Genomic DNA, 24,245 nt, shown 5'->3' on the forward strand with positions numbered 1-24,245 from the left:
CAGTCATGTAGTAAAGTATTTCTTGCAATGTTCAGGAACATAGACAAGTTGTTTTAATTACATACTGAAAACGTTCTATTTTATGCATCTTCATTGCCTTAAATATAAATTAAGTAAATAAACTCTGAGCAACTGACAGTATACAATACAATTTTTCATATGTAATCTCTGGATTTTATATTCTTCAAGAAAGACTAAAATAATTGTACTGAAGAAATATATATTAATTACATACTTTATAATGGGTGAAAGACATAGCTGATCATTTAGCTGTTTTATTCATTTTTGTCATAGAATCTATTTCTTTAAATTTATTCTTCTACAGTGAACTGTTTGGGCTTGACTTTCTTGCCTTAGAAAGATGGAGCAGCTGTATGTCTTGAGCTCAGTAAGTCTAAGCTTGTGTTTATGTCATTCTTTGACACTCTGATTATTTCACTTTCTTGACAGGCATTAATATCATTCAGTTCTGTATCATAATTCCCATGTTCTTTTGAATATGAGCTGCAGGAATTCTTAGTTATGTCTACAGAGCCTATTAGTCTAAAAACAGGTTGTCTTTTTTAAGAAAAAAGATGTTTTCTGAGTGTCAGATAAAATAGTATTTAAGTTTTTGTCATAATTTGATTCTTCTCCAATGCATACCAACTCAGTATCAACAGGGACCGTTGTATTATTTGCCTCCTTTAAAACTCATGAACTATTAGTATGAGACTTCTGACAAGTGGCATCTTTGTTAAATTGAGCAAGACTGTTAGAGGTAACAGCATCTTCATCCTTTGAGTTTTGCTCATTCTGTGAAACAGTTACAGTATCACTAGAATAGCTCTCACGAGATTCATACATCTCAAATAGTTCTTCATTTCCAGACCAATTTTCCAGCCTTGCAAAGGCATGCTGCGATAGAGTGCAAGTTGCTTAATGCTGTCGTTGGGTTAGATGTGGCTGAGAGAGTTGTTTCGTGCCTACAAATGTGTAGATGTGAGAAAGTGGCATAATTGTTATTGTTATTGTTATTCAAGCTGAATTCTTTGTGATTCTTTTGTACTGTTACATCATCAATGTTAGTAACCTGTACAACTTCTGATTCACCATTTTCATTAATTTTTTTCTCTTGCTCCCTCCCAGCACTAGGCATAATCACATTATCACCTTCATTAATATCCTTTCCACTTTCCTCCCTATTCTGTGATCCTCTGGTTTTATTCAGGTTATCTTGCACGTTCCCGTCTTCCTGATCTTTTCCATTATTGCCTGCTTCATTTTTCTTTGCTTTACAGATATTTGTAGCTTCTTTTTCAGACAGAGACCTAAAGGATGAGTGTTGATCTTGTTGTGCATTTGCAGTGTTATTTTTATTTTGCTCTGTCACAGCATTTTTCTTCTGAGGATCCTTTTTATTGCCCAGAAGTTTATTGGTATGTAAACCAGAACCTTCTTGAGCAAAATCTCCTGGTGGCCACTTTGGCTTATTTACTTTAGCCAGTTTTTCAAGAGAAAATGTTTTCTTAGGTGTTGCATCATCTGTTGAAGGAGGCCATGTCATCCTTAATTTACCTCTTTCTGTGGTTGTTTTCAAATTACTATCCAAAATATCAGGATGAGTACCTTCAGTACCCGAATGCAAATCTTGATCAATTTCTGTAATTGGTTTAGAATCAACAGGTATACTATTAATGGGATTTGTTTCTTCAGCATAAATATTGCCAGCTGAGCTATACCGATCTTTAGAATTCCATAATTCTTTATGCTGCTTGTGTCCGAAACCTTCATCATAATTTCCTTTTGATTTGAAAAGTTGCTTAAAATGGGGCTTACAATATATTTTTCCATGGAGAGATGCATAATTTCCCAAGCTGCAAAATGGAAGAAAATTTGTTTTATACTTTTACATATCATACATCTACTGTGAATTTTAAATTTTACTTGATATTTCAAGTACCCCTAAATGACAGTATATATAAAGAAAGGAAGAGCAAAAAGAGAGGAAGTTCAATGTATTGGCCAATCTGACAACCCCCACCAACCCCCAAGGGTATCTAAAACTTTTAATTGCAAATTCCCATATGATTTCAAGGTCAAAGTGAAGAAGAGTCATGCTTTGTAATTTAAGAAAGAATTTGCTTTGTTGCACTGCACAAGTTTTAAATAGGAATGCTCCACAGCACTTTGGGATTGCTGGGACCTTTTTCATCATCAGATTGAAGACTGAATCCTCTATTTTTCTACAAAATGGGGGGAGTAAGTACAGTGCCAATTTTCTTTAGCCTTTGTGCAAATGATAGAGATTTGAGTTTAATTATATTTGGATTCTGCTCCTAAATGTCTGTAACTAACCTCAAAATTGTTAACATCAGATGTGTTAGCATTTGCTGTCTGATAGAGCAATAAACACTGCATTTCATATAAAGGTTACAAGAGTAGTTTGCTAAATGCCATCATAATTCATTGGATCATATGGATGAGGAAAAGTGAGAGAAAATTTGGTCTGCATTCAGATGTCTTAAATTCCACCCAAGTTTCTGTGTCTACTGCTTCTGGTTCATGAGCTCTCTTGAAGGCCTGGAACAGTAAGTAGGAGGTAATATGCAGAAGAATTTGGAAGGTACCAGGGTAAAAGAGTTCTTTAGAGAATTTCAAGGGCTTGTTCCACATCACGGTGTGGATGTCAGTAGTAGAGAACAGGGGAACCCTGGTTACTCCCCTGTCAACTCAGCATCCTACAGGTTGCATAGCCCAATCAAAAACAATTTCCCCGGCTGTGTTCATATTCAAATGCAGAGTTCTATGAGTGAACATGCAGTTACTTCTTACCTTAATTGACTGCCACAGTGGTGACATCGGAAACATGATTTATGAAAATTCTGCTTGTCAGCAACTAGGCATTCCATTGGGTAAACTCTCTGTTGGCAGAGTTTGCACATTTCATTTTCCTGAATCTGCAGTTTCTAGAACCACATATTAAAAAAGTTATGCATTAGTTTAAGCCACGTTTTATGATTTATTTTTAACTGTGTTGGTCCATATATTTTGTTAAAACTGTAGTTTTCTTTATCCATCAACTGGTATCTCAGCTCTCAATTTTAGGACTTCATTTTTATTCAACTAAGAGTAGTACTTCAAAAGTGAAAAACTACTTACCTTTCCCTTTTCCAAAATCCATAAATTTGAAAGAACTATTCACTTCACCAGGTACAATATTCCCATTTATTTGTAATAACTATTTATTTTGTGAAATGAGATAGGAAAATAAAAAGTTTACTAGTATAAGTGGAATTGAGTATAATGTATGTATAATCTTTGAATCTACGATATGATTTAGAGATCAACAAACAGAGGCAGATGTTTAAAATTCTGGTGAGGAACTTCTGCTTAATCATGCCAAAAGCACATCAGGGAGTTCCACTTCTGTGGTAACCTGCAGACTATAAACTTACATGACCCAGATATGCTATGGACATAATTATTTGTGATTTTTACAATTTTCATTTTCAGACCCGATGCTTTCTTCAGTTAGTTTTTAAGACTGCGTTAGCTACAATTACATTAGCAAACTACATCAAATCTTTTCTTTTATGAAGTATAATTAATTGTAAAGGAAACTTGTTCTCTGTAAAGCACAAAGCATGAATAGAAGATTGATTTCATACCATTAAGGGCCAGAAGGCAGTGATGGACAATCTGTTTGGCTTGGAAAAGCGCATGCTGCTCTTCTGTCTTGATTTCTGAATTGCTATAAGAACCAAGAAACTGAGGGAAAGGAGGAGCAAGAGGGGACACTCAGAGCTATGACATTTCTCTTTCCAAGTAACTGTTGTGCATGTTGAGGCTTTGCCTTCCAGGAAGCAGCTAAACATCTGCCTGCTGATGGGAAGTAGTGAATCAATTCCTTATTTTGCTTTGCTTGTGCCCCAGCTTTGCTTCACCTATTAAACTGTCCCTACCTCTGCCCACAGATTTTCTGGCTTTTTTGCTCTTCCAATGTTTCCTCCCATCCCACTGTGGGGGAGCGAGCAAGCGAGCGAGTGACTGCATGTGGATTCAGCCGCTAGCCCTGGCTAACCCATCACATTAAGTATCTTGTTGGTCCACTGCCAGACTGTGCCTCAGTTTACAGGACCACAAGCTACTCATGTTTAATTCTGCTCCTAGCATCGACAGTGGTAGCACCCTTCACAGTGCGTGGAGCTGGGAAACACAAAGCAGAGCTTTCTGCTTAGGAGTTATGCAGGTACAGGAGCGTTTAGCTTTGTTCTGCCATTTGCATTGCTGTTCAAGCATCAGCCTTCTGTTCATGTACTTCAAACAGCTAAAGCTATGGTAACATCTGGTTTTCCTGCAGGATCCCGTCCATACTCAATGCCCAAAATAGATGCACAAAAGGAGAACATTGGTGTACATCATGCAATAGCATATGCAATATTTTCAAAGTTTCAAATGCATAACTTTGCAATCTAAATACTATTCTAATTTTTAAGTAACATATGAACCATGAGAAACGAGGCATGTTTCATTGTCAATGTTTACTTCATATTCATATATAAATATTCATATATAAATCCACATACTTTATATATTTCAAAAGTTTGCTTCAATATGAAACAAAAAACAGGCTCAGCTTTTTGAGGGACACTGAGTGGCTCAACTCCTTAGCGATGTGAAACCTGCAACATGACATCAGGCAAAAGGGTTTGCTGTCTTAATTCAGACTACGGCTGTATCAACAGGTAAAATCACCCAGCAGGTAACAGCAGAATTTTGTTTTAAATGCACATTATTTTATAAACTGTTTCAGTAATTTTGCTTATATAGGAAACCCACCAAAATGTGGTTCTTTTTGTTTTAAGTCACATCTTGTGCTGTAATAAACTAAAACAGATGTGCACAAAACGACCATTATTTTGTCTCTAGAACTATTTTATACAGGCAACATTTTACCTCAGTTAGAGGATGTTGCATTAATTTTAAGCATGAGAATTGAGGTGCATTCTCTACACATTTTCTAGCATGTTAATATTTCTCAAATACAACAGTAATTATATTTTAATCTTAATGTCTATTTTTAGTATCTTTTTATTTTGCTCTATATAATTCTTCAGGATAGCTCTTGTAGCATTAATCCTCATAATGGTGGAAGAGGTAGTAGCTAGAGGCTTTCACAACAGTTCTTGTGTCTTCAGCTTCTCAGCTTTCTGGTTTTCATGAAGATCTATTTCAATTCCTGCATTGTATTTTTTTACTCCTTGCGTATTGTTGCCATCAAATTTGGAATCAGAAAGTGTGCTTTGCTGTGGTGTTACAGGGGCTGCTACATCTTGTGTGGGACCTTGATCCTAATTTTTGTGGCAATGTTTCAGCTGGACTTAATTCCTCTGAATCTTCTGTGTGCCAAGGCTGTTTTCATCTGTTTTGCCTTGCACACAGCACCACTCATGTTTTCCTGTAGAAGAATGAAGCTGGGTAATTAACATTGATAATATACGGCTGTGGGTTGGCTTCAGGGGTGGTGGGTTGGCCGATGTAGATAAGGTGCAGCTGTGGCTGGTCTGTTAAGGGGTTGAGAGCCAACGAAGAGAGAGCAGCTGAGGAAGAAGTGGAGAGAGCAAGGAGCAAAAGCAGAGAGAGCAGGCCCTGGATGAGGTGAGGAGAAGGCAGTGGAGGGACTGTATGAAGAGTGTGCTGGTATAAGATGGTAAAAGGCTTTGTTGCAGCTTGATAGTTTAGAGAGTGTTGGGACATTTTCCTCCACTGAGATTCCATGTACCACTTTAATTTCCACTAGGTCTTTGTTGGTCACAGGTAAAGGTTGTGTTTCAAACATTCAAATGTGCTATTCTGATATGCCTCTTTTCAGTAGCTTTTCTATGGGCAGCTTAATTCTTCAGTCCTTGACCAAAGTTGTCTCTGGTAACAGACAGTGGCTGTGGTTCAAAATATTTTATGCTTCTCTTCACGCTTCCTTTAAGCTCTTTCAGCTTAGCCCTCAGCTGTAACAAGTTAAGGACATCTGCTGGGTTGAGCTGCCCAAGTTTGTTCTGGTTCTGTGCTTCCAGCATATGCCTCAGGGTCTTTTACAGCACCACTAGAGACTTCTTGGAAGCAAGCTTCATCTGATGTTTGTTCCTCATCATGGTAATATTTATTCTTAGAGGCCAGTGGCTGCGTTTCAAACATCTATGTGACTGCATGAACACCTCCTCTAACTAATGCAAGGGGCTTGTCCATAGTTCCTGCAGAGCCTGGAGCATCTGCATGCAGTGCATCAAGAGGCTGGGCCTGAAACATTTAGGCTATGTATTTAACATTTCCACCTGCAACAGTTTTGTGGTCTGCAATGTCTCTAGCTTTGTCTGGGTCTGGAAGGTCAACTTCAGTTGGAATGAAAGCCTGGTTCTGAAAGACCCATCTTATAGAGAGGATCTCCCTGGATCTTACACCACTTTAAGCATTGTTTTTCTCATCTAGTGAACATCTGAATGATGAAGGCAAATCAGTGTCCAGCCTGTTGCACATCTGACATCATATTCCATGTTTCAGATTTATCAGATAAAATATTAGAACTCTCATTCAGGTAATGTTTCTCTAAGTGTTTTCTTAATTGTGGGTGAAAAAATTTGTATAAACATCTTAGTTCACAGAAATTGCTTTACTTTGGGTATGGGCCTGTGGAGAGAGTGAGCTTTGTTGAAAAGCTGGACAATTCAGTGGATCGGGAAGTTACTGTCATTTCCAATGGAGCTTTCACATAAGCAAACTTTTCTGTGCTTTCATATTCATGGGATCTGGAGCAAACCATTGCAGAAGTAGCAGTTCCATCCTGGTTTTTTTCCCTTGGTGTGGAATTTTCCTGTGGTCTGCTTGCTGAAGCAGTAGCAGCAGAAAATAAGCTTCCTGTTGAAGACAATGTAATTTCCTGATAGATATTTTCCATCTTTAGGGAGCAAAAGTGGTTTGTTTTGTGGTTGTTTTATTTTTTTTAAAGTATAGTAACATGTAAAACAATTTTTCTATTCTTCACAAAAGCTAGTTCTGCAAGGAGCCAAGCAATAGTATTATAATAAGATCTGGAAAGTTAAAATCCATTAGCTATTGCTCAGAATGCATAAAGCCAACCTTTTGAACTAAGAGTTGTGCTATTTGCATGATAGAATATATGTGAAAAAAAATACAGAATTCATATAAAATGCAAAATGATGATTGAGCAGTCTTGGAGGTTTTGCCGCAAAAAATGCAGACTTTGCATTATATGCATAATGTAAAGTTATGCTGTGGCTTATGCTCATTTTAATTTCTTCTGAAAGTGACATGTTCTATGCTTGCGAGAATCTGTGATGACAGAAATTATACATATTTACAGATTCAAAACAAGGAAAGAGGAGACTGTATTCAGCAGAGGACAGGGATATAAAAGCTTTTATAAAAGTCTAGTTTTAATTGTTTGTCGCATACTGCAAGTACTTGTTGAGCCTTCTGATGTACTTGTCCTGTTTTCAGCTGCGGTAGAGTTAATTTTTTTCATAGTAGCTGTGTGTTGGACTTGGTGTGAGAACAATGTTGATAACGCACTGATGGGTTTGGCTGTTGCTAAGTCATGTTTGTACCAAGTCAGGGACTTCTTGGTTTCTCAGGCCCTGCCAGCGAGAGGGCTGGAGGGACATGGGCAACTGGGAGGGGACACAGCCAGGACGGCTGACCCCAACTAGCCAAAGGGATATTCCATACCATGGGACGTCATGCTCAGTATATAAATGGGGGAAGAAGAACAAAATGGGGGAGACACTTGATATGATGGCCTTTGTCCTCCCAGTAACCATTAGGCGTGATGGAGCCCGGCTTCCCTGGGGAAGGCTGAACACCTGCCTGCCCATGGGCAGTGGTGAATGTATTCCTTGGTTTGCTTTGCTTATGTGTGTGGCTTTTGCTTTATCTATTAAAGTGTCTTTATCTCAACCCACGAGTTTTCTCGCTTCTGCTTTTCTGATTCTTTCGCCCATCCCACTGTGGGGGGTGTGAGTGAAGGGCTGCAGGGTGCTTAGTCACTGGCCAGGGTTAAGCCACAACAGTACTTCATATTGCGTTATGTGCACTTAATTCCTAAAGTCCATATACTCCCACAACTTTCACAGGTTAGATTTTTATAATTCATCAAATTCATCATAATTCATCAAAACATGAATGCAGACTGCATGGCATACCAGTGTCCTAACTTCACCACTTCTAATTTGCATAAAGGAAGATCCCTCTTATTAAAAGCACGAACCTTTACTTCTTTTGCAGGTGCTGTAGTCTCTCTGTCAGAGTGAACAGCCTTTTCCTGAGCTGTCCTTTCAATCTGCTGTACTAAAATCTGTGTTACAGTCTTTGGGAGCTCTTCATTCTGAGCTGCATTGGTTACTGCAATGGGAAGAAGAATAAAAAAGATTGTTTTTCCTCCACCCTGCATTTTATGAAATTGACTATCAGTGAATTATAAAACATTACATTTGAAAAATTGTACTTAGTCTTGCAGGAGTCTGGAGAGTCACTTGATCGTGAACAGAAATCCATAGAGAGAATGACAGGACGGTTGTTGAGGGACATGTTTAATGTGATTTAAAAACCTACTGTTTTGCCATACCTGAGTGGTTGGCAGGGCTAAAGTTTGACTGGGGTCTGTGGGAGAATATAATGCGTGAATCCTAATACTAGGACTAAACTGCAGCAGCAGTGTCTTAACACTGTGGTCATATTTTGCAGGGCTATTCACTTCAGCTATAAATTTATCATCCACAATTTTGTATATATGTGGGCTAGTGTTTACCTGTGTTTTCAACAATTCAAGTCCCCAGTTCTTTCAAGCAACTGAGTAAATATTTAAAACCACCTCCTTATTCAAAAGCCAGCTCTCCATACTAAATTCTAAACTCATTTCTTATGTCCCATTGAAGTCAAGGAATGAGCATTGCTGAGAATTCAGATCAATGTGCATTTTCATGTTTGCATGCTAAGAGTGGTACATTTGTGTGAGCAAAGACATTTGCCATTGCTCATTTGTGAGCCTGTATTCTTATGCTACTTCTTACCTGTTTCATCAGTATGCTGAGTGGGTGTAGAAGTCATTTTTATCTTATGAGTAACTTGCTCACGATGAGAAACCTGTGCACAAAACCTTCACTTTACTACAGGATTTATTGTAATATGTAAGTATTTTCCATACTTCTGCAACTGTATTTAAAATGTTACATCAAAGAAAAATATGAATGTAAACCTAATTAATTATCATGTCAAAACAATAATAAATTTAAAACATTTAATAAAACACCTTTTAAAAAATTATGTACTACCTAATAAGGAAGGGTATCAGCAGAACATCCAGATCTTGCTGTACCAAGTGGTAAAGGAGGAAGAAGCAAAGCAGATACATATTAGCATCAGTATAATTGTCCAATGACATGATTATTAATTGATATAGTTACCTCTTGTGTTTGAGAGGCTTCCATTTGACTTTCTTTGGAGGTCATTTCATTGCACTCAGCTTCCCTGGTGCCGCTTGATATTCTGCGCTGACTGCTACTTGACATTTCCTGAAGACAAATAAAAATAATATCATATTAACAGCTAATAGTAAATTGGATTTTTCTTTTTTTATTATTATTTTTTCGGCCTATGAAGGGTTTTCACAAATAAATTCTAATGTAAACGGTGTAACTCAAATAGTCATTTTACAGCAAAGTACCGTTATTTTTATTATGATTGATATTTGTTGCCATAAAAACTGGAACAGGGATTTTTATAGCACAGAAGATGTCAAGTCACTTATGTTACTGCAGCTAGGCTTTGACCAGCAGATACAGAAAGCTGCATGAATATGTACAATGTATAAATAGACTGAAGGGGGACAAAGGTGACTGGGAAGGCTGGATGTGCTGTGCCATCAACTTGTTACCTATTAGTAGGCATGAAGTTAATGTAATTTTGTAAAAGGAAGTATAATATGTCTATATAAGAGATGCTGACTTTCTGCATATACTTTGTATAGCTTTTCCAATGCAAAAATCGTGCTGAGTTGCAGTTGTGAAAAAGATGGACCATAGGCTAACCAGAAGATACTATAAACCACACAGGCTAGCATTGTATCTGCAAGTCTGACAACTGCAGCGTAATAAACAGAGCATAATGTTGAGAGTTTAAAGCACTGTTCAAGGTGCCTATGTAGTTTCTGAGGCTACCTATGTTTAGTTCTACTCCAGATTCTGACAGTAATTTTTCTTATTTGAAGCCTGTCACAGAACCACGTGTAACATGATGTGTTACATGACAATACCTGTATCTGTGGAGTACTTTGAGATTTAGTGATTAGAAGAAAAAAATCCTAAGGATTGGTATCATTGAGAGCAGTTCTGTGCTTCCTCTCTCTTGCACACTAGCATGTACACAGAGACATCTAACAAATAATTTCACTCATATCAAATTAAATTTTCTTTTTCCTTTGTGAGAAGAAAGCTTGCCTATTACTTTCTACTGATAATAAGCTTTCAAATGAAAATAGCTTCTGATCCCTCCAGCAAGAGCTTCTCAAGTGTTCAGCGTAATGTGAATGTGAGTGGAGGCAACACTGTGTTTCTGAGGTTGCTGCTATACATCTAGTGCAACAGAGAGCTGTAAGCTTCCTTCATATCAAATGCTGTCACCTCCTTGAAATCCAGCTAATTGTAGGGCAAGAAATTAGCTCTCTCCCTCAGTCATCCCATGACATAGCATGTATTTATGGGATTTATTCTACCCTCGAACTAAGGAATGCTTACACTACTTGCATCTCCACCAACATTTCTTCTGAATCAATTTAGGGGAGCACCCACTGCCTGGCCATGACTTCTGCCATACAGTAGGCAGCAAGGACTCTTAGGTTCTATGGCAGAGAGACAGTGTGCATCCCCTTCATGGGCTGTAGGAATTCTCTTCCACCTTTGTGCTGCCAAATCAACTGTTTCAACTATAAGATGTTTTAAAAACACAGGAACAAAAAGTAGAGTAACTTTTCTGATTACTGGCCTAGTAAACGGTTTTAGTGTGTTACCAGTATCAAAATTAATCACACCTACTGCAAAGTTTGAATTGTCAAAGTGAGGCGAGGCTTGAGGAGGGCAAGTCAGAGCATGGATTACACTCTCGGGTACTGTGCATCTGACAGTTCTAAGGGAGCCGCACAACGTGAAAAGATGTAGAGCTAACCCCACACCAAGCTGAAGAGAGGCAGTTCAAAGAAAATTAAGTGCAAATTTTCCCATCTATTCTCTGTTTAATGACTCTGTGTAGGTGTATGTATAATATGCCTTCTCATTTTATATGGATATACTTTTCAATATATGCATAAATATATATGCTTTTTTCATCTAAGATATGCTTTTCTGTTCTAATGTGCATGTTTTAGATATGTAAGTCAAGCTCTCATTACTGGAAAAGCTCATTCAAGAGACACGAAATATGTTCATGATAGTCATTATGTGTCCTTTGAATGGTGTGGGGTATTAAAAAGGAATATAATTAGGCTTAATGTAGTCAGGAAGCAAATCTAATCTGAATGTCACTACTGCTTTATTGCTGTAACTTTGGTACTGCTTATGAAGTAGTTGCCATATTGCAGAAGATTATAATCGTTTAATGTGACAGCTATGGCTGTCTAAAATGCACCCTAAACATTATGGGCCAGATTTTGACAATATAATTACATGGCCTTGCTCTGGGCATGCAGGGAGGAAGAGGGACTTGGAGGTTCTTATATTTTTGTGTGTCTGTCAAGATGGCTAATTGAAATTCCAGCGACAGAGGGTAAAATACTACTTGTTTATTATTCCAAACAAGTGGAGAGCAGGAAGACCTGTGGATTCTTTCATCCTTTGCAATGGCTAACTGCTGGATATAGGATAGGATATCCTGCAGGTAGGATTACCCCATTAGAGTCTGTGGCATGTTTTGTACACCCCATAGATTCTGGAGAATATTCTGTAGAATGATTTGATGGTCTGCATGGATTAAGATGGTTTTTATTTTATTAAGCAGGGTAAGTCATGCCTCCAATGCAGGACTGTGGCTGGAGATTATGATCTAGATTTAATACTTGTTAAGAGTTATGTTTGTGGGAACTTGATCCCTTTATTTGTTTCTGTGGAATACACGATGCCTACCCTACTGTGCATTATTGAATCAAGCAAGGTTGTTTAATCAACCACATCCTGCATTGTGGTGTCAGGAGGAAACAGCTCCCCTCCAGCTGTACAGCAAAGGAGGACAGACAGGATGCTCAGAGTGATTTTTGATGTCAAGAGTGAAAAGACAACTAATACTGTTGTGTTTCCTGTAGCCCAAGAATCACCTTTCAATTACTTTTTGTTTATCCTGTGCTGTATCATAAGTGAGCTTCAGAAAACACTGTCAGCTGGATGATTGTTGGCATGCTGCTAGCTCACAAATGGTTTCTTATGGTAATTTTATACTTTTTTCCCCTCCAGATTTACCTCGTCCTCCATTCTCTTCTATTTGTTTCAAGTCACCGTTTATAGGGGCTGCTGGCCTTCCCATGCATATCTGTATGGTACTTAATACAGAGGACTATAGTGTTCTGTTGTGTCTCTGGGTAGTAAGTCATTCTAAACAAACCCAACATTATTTTAAAAATAGAGATGTAAATCTGAGAGTAAGTATGTATACATTTTGTTAGAGGAGTGCATTTTTATGTAGGCATTCAGATTTTGTTACTGAAGAGAACTGTAATTGCTACACGCACTTTATATGTTAGTGGCCCACACATCAATTTTAGTGCCTCTACGCTGCAATAATTTAGATAGAATTCTTATTGCAAAATGTGCCAAGATTTGAATTTTCAGTAACCGTTCTGTGTATTTTAGAACACGGTTTGCTTTTTTGTGTTGACATTTTTGCAGTTTCCTTCTGGTCTGACAACAGACAAAACATACTTTCCCTATCAAAAATAAAGTTGCTTTGAGGCTCAGAATATGTGTGCTATATTATATGCATACGTACGTAAAATGTGTACAATTCTGTATATGTGTGTATGTATTGTTCAAGGGGACCAAATGGCCCAAAAGCTTGTCCAAGACAGGAAAGCCTTTTATTCACTCACATTTGAAGCATATTGCTTATATTTGAGCTGTACATTATGGTCATCATATAAGCTTTGTGGGAAGTTGGCTAATATAATATCGTTTGTGTATTTGCAGATTTAGAACACACTTCTAAATGATCAGTATGTACGAACTTACAGTTCCCTTTAGGCAGAAGTGGAAGTAAATTGTGATCCTAAAGCTTCAGTTACAAAGTTGGTAACAATGGAATGACTGACGATTTAGTTGGTGTGAATCTTCATTTCCTCGTCAAAGCTATGCTTTTTAAACCTATTTATGTTCTTGTCATCTGCACATCAGTACTGTGAGGTCTTGCGGAATTTTTTTACAAGAACTTCACTTAGACTGACAAACCATAAAGTGCAGATTTATTGGTTGTATGTATATACTTAGGGTGTTTTGGACACAACGTGGAAGATTTTCATAAAAAGGTAAGGTTTCACCATTCACTAACATTGTCCTATTATTCAATCTTATCCTCTGCAATTGCTGGAAAACTGGCAATTGCTACACTAGCTATCTTAGAAAATTTGTCTGGAATGACCCTCAATGGAGGAGGTGTAGTTATACCTGTGTCATTTCTGACAGAGGATACTGTATGGTTGAGTGAATATCAGATACTTTCAATATATTCCACTCATCCTTCCTGTGCAGGAGGTTCAGCTCACTCACTCAATATGGCTCATTTCTGATACTGGAGAGTGAGACTTTGTCTGAGCAGCTAGCTAGCTGAGCTGGTGTAGCAGACCACTCTAGGCTGGCATTTGCAGAATAATAACACTGAAGCTCATGACCTTTTCTCAGCTTGGTGGCTGACAGTAGAAGGTGCTCATGATGCCAGTGGTCTAATTAAAGACCAGATCTCAAAACAAACTGGTTGAGTTTGTGAGCACATGACAATTCTGTGATCAGTTTTCATTGCTGCTCACCGTTCCAGACAAGAGTTTTGTGCATCCTACTGGTAATATGTCACCTTTCACAAGGAACCAATCTCCCTTACCATGGAGACAACTCTGAGTGATGGCTGCTGCCTGAGAAAAATAGAAAGATAAATTATTATTTCCATATTTGGTGTAAATGTTTTGAATGAAAAGCCATCTACTCCTTATACAATAATTGAATATAAAGTAACATGTTCAGTTATTTAGATTATTGTTTAAAAAGTTAATTGCTTCCTTATTTTAGCTTGGACTAATAGTTTGAATTTATCCAGATCTGGAGACCTGTCTTCAAACTACATGCTTTCTCTGTTTTGCCTCAGGATTGATTCAGTGATCGTGAATAATCTTTCAGTTACCTAAGTGTATAATCCCATTTTCCATGAGAGTGCAGTTACATTAGGTAGAAAGGGGATTTTATGGTCTGGCAGTAAGTTATTTAACCTAGATTTAAAAATTCCATATAGTTCTGAGTGATTTTATTTCCTGTGAACGTGACTATTTCTACTGATGATTTGAGAGAGCCTCCTCAACTAGCCACAGAGGACAAATACATGAATAAGTATGCTTAGAGGTCACATTGTTGTTGAAGAAATGGAACCATCATATTGGCTTTGTGGAGAATGAGTTGTCACTGTTAGGCCAGGGAAAATGAATCTTCACATAACAGAAATGAAATTTTGTTCTGAGTAAGAGAAAAAGTCACATAATTTCTGTACATGGGTCTGCATTTCTTCATCCAGATAAACAGCATCAGACAAGCATGTGCAAAATGCTTCCTATTACCAAGGATTATGCTCCAGTATGATAGTTGAACATCAGCAATGGGACTTCTCTGCTTAGCTAAAAGCGCTTTAATACACCTGCAGCAAACTGTGTCTTCTCCCCTTCTCCAAAACTGGAGTTTTGCTTGTTGTCTGTGCAGATTATTGATATTGGTATTAATGTGTAAGAAATGAGAGATGACCGGTAGATATGATGCTTATTTAACATGGAAATGAACCTATGGCAGAACGTTGATGTGTTTTGTTCTACAAAGGTGGAGAGCAATATTGCCTACAAATCGCTTCAAGAAGTGCAGCATGGTAAAGCAATTTACTGTGCCATTACTGTTTCTCAGAGTGCATAGGACAGATTGTGCAATGTGTTTTATTATAGGGGATTTCACATAGTCCAAAATCATTATCTCCTACAACAATTTTTCATGGTATATGCTAATGAAGTAATAAAATGTAAAGACCTTTTATCTAAAATAAAACTTAGCTGCTGCTTTGTTCTACTTTTATGTAGCATCTGGGTTCTTCTGTGCAATTTTTGATCTGTTTAGGGGAAGTTATTAGATTTAAGTCAATGGAAGCAGGAAACTCCTTTTGAAAGAGAGTGGCGCAACATCACATCAAGTGCAATAAATGCAAAATATGACCATGATGCTTGATAATGAATTACAGTCTTATAGACAAGGTTCAGTATAAAATACCACTACAATAGTAATCTGCTTTACTTATCCATTTGCTGCAAGTCTAGTATTGCCTATATTGAGTGTTTGCAAAAGAAATATATATGATTTCTGTAGTATATCTCAAACAGAAAATTCTATGAGTATGAACACCAGGGAAATGTCGTAGTCATAATGAAAAATCTTCAGTAAAGCAAAAAATTGTATTTTTTCCTCAAGCTATCTCGCAGGGCATACCTTGTTTGTTAGTATTAAAAATGCTGTTGTTACCTGTATGGATTTGTGCTGGTGTTGGTACTGAGCAAAGATCTTTTGTGAAGAGGTCTTCCGCACTTTCTCAAATTGTTTCCTCACTGCTGCCAGGCCACCAGGCACAGTACAGAACTTGGTTTTCTCTGAAATCTAGTGATAAAATAAGGCCAGTTGTTTTCCACTTGCACCAAGAACATACTTCCATGAGCTGATTTTTAAAAAGTGTTAATAACGGTATACTACAATGCTTACATATTTGAAATGGAAAATCTGGAAACACTTCATTATGTCTATAGCCTCTTAAAGGCAACTTCCACTGATGTAATCTGTAAACCCTACTTATTTTAACTGTACACATGAATTTACATTAGCATTCAGAACAGATGCAGTAATAAGGCAATTATTTTTCAGGTGTTGTCATCCAAGTACAAAACATACATATACTGATGACATTAACTATTGAATCTCATTGGCCCATTTTAGGACTTGTCAACCAAAAATTAGGACCTGCAAATGATGAAGTTCTTTTGGATTTTTGCAGTCTATAATTTATTTAACACCAGCTGCTAAATGCTCCTGTGTGAAATAGAACCTGCTGGTGTAGCTACATATTCATCTCTGCCTAAACTAGTTGTCTGAAGACTCAATGGTTTCTTCTGTAGTTTTAGGGATCATGCATGTATTTTCAGCTATGTAATACTCTGTCTTTGCAGGAATGACTCAGACAATCATAAATACGGTTTCTGACAAGTTCATAGAGCACTGCAGAGGAGCCGTACATTGTGATTTGAAGAACTAAACGTGATGTGTATTTGAAAAGCGTGCGTGCTTGGCCTGAATCTTTAGCACCAAAAGGAGTAGGTCCCATCTCCTTGCTTGTTAGTAGCAGCCACTTTTCTTCTCTGCTGTTGCCTTGTCTATTCGGAGTTTGGTTGCATTCAGAGTTGCCACCTGGCCCTCTTTGTATTTTTTCAATAGGTATTGTTGATAAACATGCAGAGAGCTTCAAGCAGGCCTTTGTCTGGTGATCTTTCTTCACTAACAATGATGCCAAAAGTCACAAGAGTGCCCCTACCCTCAGGCTCCCTGTCCTAGTTCCATCCTTTATGTGTTACCTCTTAGATGGTACTAGAATGAAGCTTTCAGCATTTGAACTTACTAATCAATGTGCAGAAAATAAACCACCCAGTAATTAACAATAGCTTTGTAATGAAGGTTACTAAGTACATTTAGGTTTAGTGCTTACACCTGATGCGTAAGTAAGGAGATCATAAAACCAGATATTTTTTTTTCCCTTGTGATGAAGGCGGCATGCTTCTATATGTACATGATTGTGTGAATGTGAAAAGTAATTATTTCAGTGAATTAACATTTCAGGCACACCTTGCCAGCCATTTGGAGATATTTAGAGGGGATAAATGCAGTTATGGGTAATTTAAGTAAACTTATTAATTCCCTTTAATGGAACAGATAATACGGTTCCTTTTTCAGGCAACCTTCTATTTCAGCAAGGAACTGTGATGAGTTACAGTGTAAATGAAGTAGTTCCTATGTGCTCGACACAGGTTGGGTCAGGCTTCAGGCACTATTTTTTAAAGAGAGGGCTAACTTCAGCAATGTTTTCAATTGCAAGAGTAGGGAATTGGAACCTTCTCAGCCAGGTGAACTGCAGGAACGTGCTGCAAATACAAGAAATTAGGAAATAAGGAAGTCAGCAGACAGGAATTTGGTGGTTGGGAAACACCTGGACTCTGGTGGGTGTGGGTGGTGGCTGTTTTCACTATGTGGCTTCTGGGCTATCCAAGCACCCAGAAGGTCCTTTCAGCTGCTACAGACCACTGCTCCCAAGACCAAAGTGTAGGTAAGACTGGGAATCCTTCTACAGCTCTTCTTGGCTATGGACAAAGATGATGGCTGGTGGGTGCTGAAGTGTAGCCCTTCTTTAGCCAGATATGCTCTCTGATTGACAGAAACTACTCTGGCCTGGTTTACAGCAAGGAAAAGGTGTTTTTCCCATGTGCTGAAAATTTAGTATAAACAAAGACCATTGTCATTCTAACGTTGTAGCAAGCCAGTATAGTGCCTCTGTTTCCTGATACAAGGGGGTTGAGCTAAAACTTCTAAGTAGGATTTTAAGGTATGGTAAAAATACACTTTTTACCCCTTAGTAGTTCTGCAGAACTGAGGCAGGTTTTCCTGGCTGAGATCTGAAGACCTGATTTTCAGTTATTCCTGACTGATAATTAAATGTGTGGTGAAGATGTCTTGCTCTATTTCACTAGATTATGAATTCTGTTAGCCAAATACTTTATGTACTACTCTGTATTAATATTAAATTTTGCTGTAAAATACCTAATCCCTATTGATGGAAGTGTAGAGAGATGAGTAAAACAAAATGAAAAAGTTTTTTTTTCTGGATATTTTTTCATATAATTCCCATTTAAAAATAATTTTATTATAAAACCATGCTTTTTTCATACACCTTGTCTCATACAGCTGCTCTTTTAAAATGCAACAATTTTGAATTCTTTAGTTTGAACAGCAAGAGGTCTAAACTTAATGTGCTTTTGAATATGATTTTATTATTTGGTAATATTTTTAGTAATGCAGAAACTGCTGAGTTTTGTCATTATGAGCTGAAAGAATAACTGTTCCTAATCTGTCTCAAGCCTATGGCCCTAATAAATGCAATTCATGCAACAGTGGAATAAAAAGAACAGTCCTTCCAGTGAATTAAAGGGAATTGTTTAAATGACCAAAAGTATATAGCATCAAAAACCTCTTTCAGTAGAGACAGAGACCGATGCATCAATATGCTTGCTAAGTAGATTTAGTAATTTACGTTTCAAATTTTGATCCCCGTAGTGGTCCATCAGTCAGCTTGTGTAAACAAAGAATGCAGAATATGTCACTGTGCAAAGCAAACACACAGAGCTAAAAAGATAAGGAGCCATTGATATCTTACATGAGCAAAGGAGTCAGTTCTCCCTCCCTTCTCAGACACAGCAGCCTTGTACATAGCCATTCTTTCTTTCAAGGAGACAGTCTCCTGGCAATCCAGAGGTGTGTTATCAGCCCTGGGAGTGCTCTCTTTAGGTCGTCCTCGTACTCTGTTACGGGAGCCCACTGCAATTACAAACAGACATATTTTCTAAGAAGGAAACAGGTACCATTTTTCCAAAACTTGAAAGAAAAGCAGTACTAGAAAGGAGCAGTATTATCAACTTTTTAGCAACTGTATCTTATTTTTAACTTAGAGCTTCTTGAGTACAGAAAAATTACGGTGAAGTTTTTGAAACTGGGGGAAATTCCTTGGGGAAATAATAAAATAGCTTTAAAAAAACCCACAAAACCAAACCAAAACCCCACACAATTTTAACAGCAAGCATAATCTATTTTTCTCAATAGTGTTACATTTGCATTATTTTATACTGTAAAAAAGTAATTTTAAGTACTACAAATAACATTATAATTAGATATATTATGTTCTAATTAGCTTTATACATTACAGTATTAATTTGCCTAGCAGAGTCCATTCTGAATTGATTGTAGATTTAAGTTGTTTACTGATAATGCATTAGAATGTCTTTATAGTCAGGTTAGTACTACTAAAATCTTATTGAAAATTATCCAAATTACTAACTACATTTTAACCTTATTTCAGGGTGTGAAGGTTATAGACTTATCTATAAGCATCTGCAATTCAGCCACAGTGAATGTGGAGACAACAGTTCAGAGTACTCGTGAAAGAGCAGCACGGAGTTACTAGCATTAAGAAGGTTTTTTGTTCTGCTTTCTACATTCATATGACTGTATTAGAAGCATTCCATATACCCAGAAAAGTGCCTTAAATCTAGCATAACGTTATTTTTCCTTCTTGTTCCAGACAAGGGGAAAAAACCTATGTTGTGAGCATCTCTCTTGTCTGTGATCAGAGGCAGAAGGGATTTCATATAATCCTACAGGCTGGAAGTTCCTCTTGTCCTGCCAAGGTTTCTCTACAGTGTATGGAAAATTGGGTTGAATGACACTGGATTTCTGTAACCAGGACAATTACTTCCTTTTTGGCAGGGGAAGGAATTTGAAGACTTCAAGAAGATATTTTTTCAGTAAAGCCACCAGAACCTAATTTTTCAATCCTTGTGCAGATATCAGAGCACCCTGCTCTTCCCTAAATCCATCTATATTTCTCCTTGTCCTTGTATAATAAGTTTCAACAGATTTATTCTGTCCTGCATTGCTTTTTTTTTTTTTGTTACTTTAACAATTGTATTTTCTGAAATTACAGACACAGTCTGTAGCTGAATCAAATTACCTCAAAGTCCCACCAAAAACGATGCTATCCCCCACCCCAAGCATGATATATCTTGGAATTTCTTGAAGTTGAGGAACTACTGACTTAAAAAGGGAAAGAAGAGGGCAGGAAGAAACCGTGTAGATACATCCTCCTGCTCTATGTATTTAATTCAAGCCAGTAGGTACCCAAACTAAAAATCTTAAAATCCCTTTCCAAACATGAAAGGAAAGTCAAAGAGGAACCTTCAGATGTGTGCTTTTTGCTAGCCGTTAGCGTTTTATTTGTATTCTTCTATATTCTGGCACTGCTGATGCCCTGTCTTCCTTGTTTTGAGCATGCTTTGTCACTTTGTTGCGGCACAGGGCTGGGGTGGAGTTTTGTGTACACAGTAAACATAAATATGCTATTTCAATTAATTTATGCTTTTTCATCTTGCTGATAATTTGCAGACTTATTAAATTAAGCATATGAACTCGTTTGCCATAATTTTGCTAAGAAATTAGTAACTTTTCTTTGTGCAGTGTCAGCTATCTCATAATGTGCATTTAAAACACCAAGGATATATTAGAGTGCACCTACCTTTTCTGTCATTCAGTGCAAACCAACACCGTTTACAGAATTGGTCTTCTTTTTAGAAAGAAAAAAAAGTCTTCAAAATCCTCTCATAGGATTTTTTTTTTTTTTGCTGATTTTTAAGACAAATTTCCCAGTTTCCTTAAATACACCACCCCATGGAGACCAGCTCCACCGAATCGTTTCCTGGAGCAAGCAGATGGGCACAACTGGTTTTGATTATTTCCACGTGTATAGGGTGGAACTTTGGGGCTCTTGTAGGACCTGGGACCTGTATAGCATTTGCCAGAGTCAACTTCTTGTTCCAGAAGTCTAGCTGTAATACGTAGTTATACATATATGCATTACAAAATCATGTGCCCAGTCAATCACATTTCTTCTTACCGAAGTTGGTTCACTTGTGATTATTGTATTGTTTTACTAAGCTAGTGGCTGAGAACACAAAAGATACAGATAAAATAAATAATGCACATTTGCTTTTACAGTACCCATTTTTTCCCTTTATCATTATAAAATGTAGCAACACAAGAGATTTTCCAAAAAGCTGTCTGTTTACCTGGAACAGAATAGAGTGCCAGGGAAGGGGTATTCCACCAGGCAGGGAAGAATTCCCAGGCACATCTGGCCTTTCTGCCTGTTCACTGTAAAACTGTTTGGCCTGCATAGATGTTCAAGGTCCAGACATAACAAGCAAATATACCAAGCAACTACTCTTCGGTAAAAATCAGGTGTAGATGCAGACAGGCATGGAAGCATGGTCTCAGTTTCTTAGTATTTTTACCTGACCTTACTCATAACTTAAATGAGGATAATTTTCATTTTTATTATGTTTATCCCATGCAGGAATTTGCATATTGCATGTAATCACAATAGGCAAAAAAATTGTACGGTTCAAGAAAGAAGAGCAGCAGTAAGAGTCAGTGAAAGTCATCTAGAAGAGGAAAAGAGTTTTCAGAGAAGGCAGAATTCAGAAGAGAGAAAAAATTGATGTTCAAGTAAGAAGTCTGTACATTAAACCAAATCTAGCCGAAACAATGGAGAGGTTGCAAGTACGCTTTGGCAACACAGAGGGATAGTCTACCATAGCCAAACAACATCAGTTTATTTTTAAAGGCAGAATTTTATAACTGGCTATTGAATTATATAACAGATCACTACCAGCATGATGTTTATAGGCCATTGCTTTACTTCTAAAGAAAGCTTAGGCCTTTAAAAACCTTCTTGGTATCGTTCTGCTTTAACAAGGAATTCTTGGATTCTATCTAGTCATAAGCATGTGAATAGTTTCAGTAAGTGCAGTGGGTCTACTCATGTGCCTGAAGTTAGATGTGATTTTAATTCCTTGCTGATTTGGGGCCAATGAATTTAATGGACTGTTTTAAAAAACATTTTAATAGATACATATTATTAGCCACCTGGGGAGCAAAGGTAATAGAAAGTATTCTCTTGTTAGCTCTAAAGCAGGAAATGTCCTCTCTTTAGAAACTAGTTTTATGACATAATATGAAACTTTTTGTGATAGTATGAGAGATTATATACTCTAAACTTTTGCTTATTCAGTTTTTCTAAGCTTCTTATTCAAGAGAACTTAAAGGTGTAATACCTTCTGATTCTTTCAGGAGTAAATGTGTGCTTGTGAAGAAATATTTTGTAAATATTATGTTTATCAAAATAAGGTATGCCAACAAAAACCTGTTTGTCATAGGTGACTCATAAAATAGTATATATTTCAGATAATTTATTTCTTTTTTGATGATAAGTTACATTAATTCTGTAACATATACAGAGCTTGACAAATCTGTGCTTAACAGGACTGGAAAATTCTGGCTTTCTGCCATTTTTTCCAACTATATGACTAAATTAGCTATCCCTTATGGGCTTCTCCAATTTTCACAATAGGTTGAACAGCATTGAACAGTATGAGCATTGCTTTCACTGTTTTTCAGTGGAGGCAATAGAGGCTGTTGGTACTCAGTCATAGAGCTGGCTGTAAATTTTGCTTGATACTTCTTCTAGGAAAGTAAGATTTTGGCATAACTGAAACATTTAGCAAAAAGTTCCATAGCACCTTAGTGGTTTGAGGGTATTGTTATTGCTGAAAAATTGAAGCAATTTGACATATATTGTCATTGGTTATAGAAAACTGAAATCTCAAGGTGATGGGAGAAATAATCTATGGATCAGCATTATCTCCTATTCTTCAGGACAGGAATATTTATTCAAGTGCAGAGTTGCAGATTTCCATGCCTAACTTCAGGTATTAGAAGTTTAAGAGTTTTCACCAGTGCTTTCAAATACTCAAATGACTCTATAGGGAATTTACTTCTCATAAGACTGTCAGAATGCAAAATGGGGTATTATGGCTCTCACAGGAGCCTAGAAAAACATAATCCCCTATGGGTCTGTCACATTTTTAGAAAAAGCTTCATTTGTAAGAGGCATGAATTGTTGACTGTGCATTTTTACACAGTTCATATTCTTTGTTATTCCTGGTGGACTAAAAAATGAATCTGAAACATACTGTGCCCGATTTAGACTCAGAGGCAAAGCTGGTACGGAATGGACAATTCCATTCTCTTGTTAGGAAAAAGAAAGGCTTTGTAACTAGGAGAGTCTAAAAGGAGAAGGGAAGAAAAAAGATCCTTACAACCGTATTATAGAAAAGATACATGAAAACGTTGAGATGTACAGAAGAGCCACAAAAAATAAAAATACTCCCACAGGGAGAACTGCAGCTGTATTTAGTTGATGGAAGAGAAAGTTATGGGATGATATGGTCATACTGTATAATCATCCTTCCAAGAAGAAATGAGCAGGTGTTAAAGATTTCTTTAATTTGGTAGGGAAAAAGGGGAAAAAAAGATAACCAATGGCTGAAAGTTAAACTGGATAAAAGATCAGGTATTTAGTTTGAGCAATGAGCATAATAAACTTAGCAGCATTAGCCAGAAGAGGTCTTGTGCACTGAAATTTCCTTTTCCCTTTAATCTGCTAGAGTCTGGAATTGTTAAACACGAAGGCTAAACATTTTCTGATCAGAAAAAGAGTGGTCAGTAATTGGTTGATACTACGTAGATGGCTTATTAATTTTATTGGCAGAGGGGACAAGTCTTTCTAGGCTATTTATTTTATTTATTTGGGTAATCTGTTGTTTTACATACAGTAAAGTCCTAGACATTCAGAAGTCAGTAAGGATTTTTCTATTAGAAAATTTTGTCATGCATGTTCATTCTTTGTTAAAAAAAACCCAAAACACTCTCTGATACTGTCAAGCAGTGGTCTCCAAAGTGGGATGTGTTCACCCTAGGGGCTGTGCAAGACAGTCCTATGGGATATAGAAAGGAAATATTTTTTGTAAATAAACACTTTTTAAAGGATTTTTAAAAATTTATTGCATCCATCCTTCTTTAATATATTTTTGTGGGTCTGTTGCTTAATGTACATAATGTATTAGTAGAGTAATACATGTATACCATTTGTAAATAAATACATATAGAAACATTCCGAGTGCATGCTCAAAAACGTTTTAATGATAGGGGTGCATGATCAAAAAGTTTTGGAGGCTACTGCCTTAAAGTGGGACATCATATCCACATGGAAATGCTAAC

At 37.2% G+C, this 24,245-nt stretch overlaps 1 protein-coding gene across 2 annotated transcripts in view; it reads right to left on the reverse strand.

Annotated features, from left to right (window-relative positions):
• Window positions 1–2,922: 2,922 nt before the first annotated feature.
• The window catches only part of XIRP2 (xin actin binding repeat containing 2), a 54,123-nt gene continuing 32,800 nt past the window's right edge, over window positions 2,923–24,245 (reverse strand). For both annotated transcript variants that reach the window (XM_080399044.1, XM_080399043.1), the window contains 5 exons: window positions 18,733–18,893; window positions 15,786–15,917; window positions 9,456–9,563; window positions 9,063–9,135; window positions 2,923–8,394 (listed from right to left, as the gene is read on the reverse strand). In XM_080399044.1, the coding sequence (XP_080255170.1) occupies window positions 8,165–8,394; window positions 9,063–9,135; window positions 9,456–9,563; window positions 15,786–15,917; window positions 18,733–18,893 (704 nt within the window). In that variant the 3' untranslated portion in view covers window positions 2,923–8,164. The remainder of the gene's footprint in view (window positions 8,395–9,062; window positions 9,136–9,455; window positions 9,564–15,785; window positions 15,918–18,732; window positions 18,894–24,245) is intronic.

Source organism: Falco punctatus (genome assembly GCF_963210335.1).
Source record: "Falco punctatus genome assembly, chromosome: 8".
NCBI lineage: Eukaryota > Metazoa > Chordata > Aves > Falconiformes > Falconidae > Falco > Falco punctatus.